The 6,594-nt window shown below is 44.6% G+C and overlaps 1 protein-coding gene across 1 annotated transcript; it reads left to right on the forward strand.

The window, feature by feature from the left end:
* Positions 1-3,579: 3,579 nt before the first annotated feature.
* LOC311267769 (general transcription factor II-I repeat domain-containing protein 2) lies at positions 3,580-5,079 on the forward strand (the record flags this gene model as incomplete). Its single annotated transcript, XM_084370999.1, has 1 exon — positions 3,580-5,079. One exon carries the CDS (start codon positions 3,580-3,582, stop codon positions 5,077-5,079), a length of 1,500 nt encoding a protein of 499 aa, XP_084227125.1.
* Between the last annotated feature and the right edge of the window lie 1,515 nt (positions 5,080-6,594).

Below are 6,594 nucleotides of genomic sequence, written 5' to 3' on the forward strand. Positions count from 1 at the left end.
CTGGAATTTAATAAAGTTATTATTCCTGCTTCCTGCTTTTGATGTCTGGAAAATGGGTGTTGCAAATTGTCTCCCCTTCAAAGATAAAAACATTGAGCCCCTCATATGGGTTTCACCCAAAAGGCATGAAATTCGTTAGGCTGATAGAACATGCCAAGACACAAAAAAACTCTCAAAATGTCATGGTGAAATCCTAAGCGGAGTCAGACGGTTAGATTTTAACTTTTGCCAATGGCGTGATTTTGGCCATTTCAACACCTCGCATTTGAATAAACTGGTCCAAATCAACCTTTAACTGGTTACAGATCATCAAGAGACCATGCTGATCAAAATGTATTAAAACGGCCTACGTTTGGTTACACTGCCCCCTTGTGGACACACCGTTTAACCTGTCATAACTCCTTAGTGCATTGTCTGATCTGTTCCAAACTTCACGTGTGATGATATTTTGCCCCTGATCGCAGACGCCCGCCGACCGTGCCGACTGGTAAATGGACGCAACATTGTGTACTTTCGCTCCTGCTGGTTTTGTTTTTTCTCCCGTCTTGCTTTGTGCAGCGGCCCCCGTCTGGCTCTGGCCCCTGCAGTGGCACTTGGTCGCGAGGGCCTGTTCCCCATCGCGAATTGCAACTTTAATTTTATTATTGTAATTATTATCTTATCATGTTTTCACTAATTTGCATTAGGTAAAAGAAAATGTATCTGTTCTATTAGCAACAGTCGAATTAATAAACTCAACTTAATGTCTGTGTGAAAGAAAATGAAAATAATTTAGATTTTTTTAAAACATAATTTGATATATATTTGAAGCAATTTGCACCTTGTGGCTGAACGTATAGACTAAATAAAATCAAAGACGTTAAATAGCTACAGTATCTTTGGTTCAATAAATGACACTCAATTTTTTTCTCATTAACTTTATTGCTGACCTTGAAATACAAACAATTCAACAGCGCCATCAAGCGTTTAAAAATCGCAGTACATTATAGTCACGACGGCGTACATGTGGCGACGTACTTATCAACACGACCCTGACGACGGCGTAGGTGAGGCGACGTACTTGTCAACACGACCCTGACGACGGCGTAGGTGAGGCGACGTACTTGGGTTCAGACGTCAATTCCACACGACAGTCTCCTTTGGCTGGGTAACCGTGGCACTATCCACTCGCCATAAACGGTACAGCTAATGCTACAGCCTGTAGCGTTAGCTGCTGGCATGAGACCTGAGAGTATCAAAACGTTATCTGCAGTAAAGCAATCACTACTTTGTTTTGGAGCTGGAGACAGGGGCTACCTGCTACATGTCTGCTGTGCTACTATCAGTTATTTGCAGGCACGGACACTGAAAAGCTGCGCCGCGCTGTGTATTGCTCGTTGTTTTGTTTTTTTTCTCAACTTTATTGAAAGTTGCTGTGTATCGCTCGTTGCCATGGTCCCGCGGTGCTGTCCTCACGTCTTCCGGTCGGCAGGAAGAAGTGGGCGGCGCACGCAGTAGCTCATTAGCATAATGAAAAAAAGTCACTGAATCCGGCTGCTTAGAGCAGGGCTGTGAAACTGGTGTGTAAACAACCCTGCTGTGCTCAATCCTTCGGTTTTTTCGACCAAAGCATGTTACTATCATTCCATTTAGACATCAAGGACCCATGTCAACAAGCAGAAATGAGCATAATATGTCACCTTTAAATAAAAACACACCAACCAGATTTGGTGTTATGTGTGTCTGAAATGGGGGTCAAATGAAAGAATGGAAGAATTTTGCCCTATTTTATTTTAGACTAATTATATTAATTTGAGTTGAACAAATGTAAATCAGTTTAGGTCAGTTAATGTAATTATTTTATTTTGGCTGTATTTGATAAAAATGAGTTTGACCATCTCAATTTTATCATGTTACAGGGAGATTACTTAAATTGAGTTGAGGCTACATGAATTGTAGCCGAAAGCTTGAGGGTGATCCTCACGATGCTCAAGCAGCCTCGGGAGTGGAGGGTGAGATGGACGAGCGGATAAAAACTCTGTTTACGCTTTGATCCTCTTTCTTCGGCCAGTAGTGGGTCCAGAGACGAGGCTCAGTTAAAAGTATGCCTTGCTCGTCTCCAAATGGAAGGCCAGGAAAAAGCACAAAATAGCACAGTTACAGCTGGAAATTAAAAAGCTGGAAATTGAAGCTGACAAAGCCGTAAGACTGCGTCAGCTGGAGCTCGAGTCCCAGAGGGAGGCTCATCATATGCTGAGCACGTCCGCTGATGCCGGGAGTATGTCTTCTTCTTCCACCACTTTACCTCGCAGTGCATTTGACGTTAGCAAGCACATTGCTTTAGTACCAACATTTCGTGAAACTGAAGTAGATTCCTATTTTGGTGGATTTGGAACGCCTTGCTTCAGCTCTTCAGTGGCCGCCTGAAGTCTGGCCTCTTTTATTACAGAGCAAAATTCATGGAAAAAGCTAGCTCTCCCCTAAAATATGACTCTGTTAAATCCGCAATCTTACGCGCATATGAATTGGTCTCTGAAGCCTACAGGCAGAAATTCAGAAATCATAAGTAAGCCCACAATCAGACTTATGTCGAGTTCGCCAGGGAAAAGGGAATATTATTCAATAAGTGGTGTACTACATGCAAAGCAAACGACTTTAGTTCTCTGCGAGAGTTAATTCTGTTGGAGGAGTTTAAGAAATGTTTGCCTGACTGTATTGTGGTGTTTTTAAATGAGCAAAAAGTAAATTCACTCTCTCCTGCTGCTGTGTTAGCCGATGAGTATGTGCTGACTCACAAGACTGTTTTTCCGTCAGTCTCTGTTGAAGAGCCTCGTTATACTCTGGCTTTACAAAATAATTCTCCTAACTTACCCAGCTCAAAGAGAGAGGAAAGGGAGCGTTTCTACTGTCATAAACCTGGACATGTCATTGCCAACTGCCATCTCCGAGCACTCCGCAGCCTAAAGGCATCGGGTTAATTAAAGCTGAGCAGCGCATTAATATTGACTCTGGCGATAGTGAAATTGATGCTTGTTTCAAACCATTCAAATTTGACGGGTTAGTGCACACATGGGCATTTTACGGCCCGCGGGCCACACCCGGCCCGTGGGCTGTCTCAGTCCGGCCCGCGACACCCACAGAGGAGAAAAGAAAAAAAAAATCCCGCATTATAGAGGCATATGTGTTTGAACTGCTATACCATCTGATTGCAACAGAGGGCGCTATTTTAATTTGGAGTGGGTGAAAACGCACTTCCTTGACTCTTGCATAGACAGTTTGTTGATCATCAGGATGAGTGCTGTGAAAAAGAGGAAAGTTGATTCGGAATGTCGTGTTTTTAACACCGAGTGGACTTCTAAATATTTTGTTACTCATGTGGGTTCAAAGGCTGTATGCCTAATATGCCAAAATGCAATTTCTGTTTTCAAAGAATATAATATTAAGAGACATTTTTCGACCAAGCATGCCAACTATGCCACCAACCTATCATCGCGGGAGAGAGAACAAAGGGCCCTGAAATTGACCTCCGATTTAACCGCCCGTCAGAATATTTTTGTGAAGCAGACGGCCATACAAGAGACGGTCACAAAAGTAAGCTACATGCTGGCTCATAAGCTAGCCAAACACAGCAGGTCGTTCTCAGAGGGCGAGTTTTTGAAAGACTGTATGGTTGAGACTGCTAGCATCCTGTGCCCTGACAATAAAAGTCAGTTTGAAAAAATCAGTCTGTCTCGTCGGACCGTTACCAGGCGTGTGGAAGTGAATGATGAAGACTTGTCTGATAAACTGCTAAAGAGAGCAGCCGACTTCACCTATTTTTCCATAGCTCTGGATGAGAGCACAGATATCAAAGACACCGCCCAGCTACTTATTTTCATAAGAGGGATCAGTGATGAGTTTGAAATCGTGGAGGAATTTCTTGCCATGGAATCGATGAGAGGGACAACGCGGGGGTGTGACCTCTACGAATGCGTGTCAGGATGTTTGGAGAAATTCAACCTGCCATGGACTAAATTACTGAACGTGACCACTGATGGATCTCCGAACCTCACCGGTAAAAACGTCGGACTTTTGCGGAGGATACAGGACCGGGTGAAAGATGACAATCCCAACTCAGATTTGATTTTCCTACACTGCATCATTCACCAAGAATCCCTGTGTAAATCTGTGTTGCAACTGGATCATGTCACCAAAACGGTGGTAAAACTCGTAAACTTAATCCGGGCCCGAGGGCTCAACCACCGCCAGTTTATTCAGCTGCTGGAGGAAAGTGGAGCAGAGCACAGGGACGTGCTGTACCACTCCAATGTTCGCTGGCTGAGCCTGGGAAAGGTGCTTCATCGTGTGTGGGAGTTGAGAGGAGAGATCATGACGTTTCTGGGGAATGTAGGTAAAGCAGACGAGTTTACAGAGTTGCAAGACTTGGATTGGATGTGTGACTTTGCATTTGGGGTGGATGTACTGAGCCATCTAAACGACCTAAATGTGAAGTTACAGGGGAAGAACGCATTTGTGCATGAGCTGTATTCACACGTGACAGCGTTCAAAGCCAAGCTGATCCTGTTTTCTCGACATATGAGCAACAAGTGTTTCACACATTTCCCAACGCTGGCTACACTGGATGTGCCACCCCACCACACTGATAGATACTCCACTACTCTGACACACCTCCACACTGAGTTCAACCGCCGTTTCTCTGACTTTGAGAAGATTGAACCAGAACTGGAGCTGGTGTCCACTCCCTTCTCATTCGACAGCGAGAAAGCGCCCCCAGATGTGCAACTCGAACTGATTGACATCCAGTGCGATCTGACTCTGAAAGAGAAGTTCAGCACCTCCACACTGGACAGCTTCTATGGCTCACTGAACGAAACGCAGTTCCCGAACCTGCGCAGGCATGCACGGATGATGCTTGTTTTGTTTGGCTCCACCTATGTCTGCGAACAAACATTTTCCGTGATGAACTACAACAAGTCACGTTACAGGTCACGTCTGACGGATGAACATCTGTCCTCTGTGTTGCGCATTGCAACATCACACATGACGCCAGACTTTGATGATCTTGCAAAGCGAGGTGACCGTCTGCATTGTTCCCATTAACTGACAACCCTTACTCCGCGTGTGCACAAAGCTGCGGACATTTACACAGACAGTGGACACATACACGGGTCCATTCGGACTTTTTTGGGCTTGACGGATACAGAGACAATGTGTGCACTATCAATCGGCAGCAAGATAACTGCCAGAGTTGTTAAAACAGTGTGAGTATTAAAAACCACTGTCTATTGTTTTTCTGATGAGCATTTCAATGCAATAATTTAGTTACAACAGCTGAATGCGTTGTTTTTTTGTTTTTGCAATGTGAGTCATTTCTCACAGTTGTAATTTAAAGGAGTTGTGTGTTTCTCCGTAAATAAAATCATACAAAAGCCTAATATTTTCTTCATTGAGTGATGCAGGTCTGTTACACAAATAGAACAGTCTCACTGAATCATAGTAGTTAATTGAGTTGTTAATTGTAATATTCATGAGTATGATCATGTATTTGTTTAAAAAGGGCTAGTGAATAACACAATCAAGCCCACCAAATCTATGTACCGGTAGTTTAAAGTAATTCTGCACTAAATATTTCATGTTTAAATTTTATTTCCAATTGTGTGGCCCTTCACTTACTTTAACGGAGTCAGTATGGCCCACTGGAAAAAAATATTGCCCACCCCTGGGTTAGTGTCATTAACAGGCGAGGCTGGTGATCAGCGTCCGGTGCGTATTTTGCGAGACACCGGTGGCTCTCAGTCTGTGATTCTCCTCCGTGTGTTGCCCGTTTCAGAGCACTCTGCATGTGGTTATAGAGCTGTACAACGTGGCATTGAGATGGGATACACTCCTCAGCCAGTGCATCGCATACATGTACAGTCCAAATTGATTACTGTTTTTTTTCCCATTGCTGTTTGTCCCGCGTTGCCAATAAGGGGTATTGCTTTGTTAATGGGTAATGATATAGCTGGCAGTAAAGTGACTCCGGCGCTGGAAGTGTTGGATTTCCCTCAGCGCACGGAGGCCGGGAAAGAAGTACACCCACATTCTGATCTGTTTCCATCGCCGCTGTGTCTCCTAGCGAGTGCCGTTGAGCCGGTGCGCTCCACCGGCACAGACGCGTCATCTCCAGAAGGCATGTCTCTGCCGGTGGCCCGAGAAGGCTTGTGCGCTGCGCAAGGGCAGATCCGACATTAAAGACATGCTTCTCCAGTGTGGTGAGTGCCGACAAAGCAAAGGGTGAAAAAGTAGCTTATTTACTAGAGAAGGACATTCTGCTGCGTAAATGGTCTCCTTCTCTAACAGCTGATTCTGATTGGAGTGCCGTTTATCAGGTAGTAGTACCCACTGGGTATCGGCAGCACGTTTTGTCTGTAGCACATGGAAGCCAGTGGTCAGGACATTTAGGTGTAACAAAAACTGATCAGCTCATCCTTAAACATTTCTTTTGGCCAGGATTAAAAGGTGGAGTAGTTCAGTACTGCTGTTGTTGCCATGTTTGCCAGATTGCAGGTAAACCAAACCAAACTATTCCCCCAGCCCCACTGCATCCTATACCCGCAATAGGAGAGCCGTTCG

Source organism: Pagrus pagrus, assembly GCF_965226575.1.
Source record: "Pagrus pagrus genome assembly, chromosome: 13".
NCBI lineage: Eukaryota > Metazoa > Chordata > Actinopteri > Spariformes > Sparidae > Pagrus > Pagrus pagrus.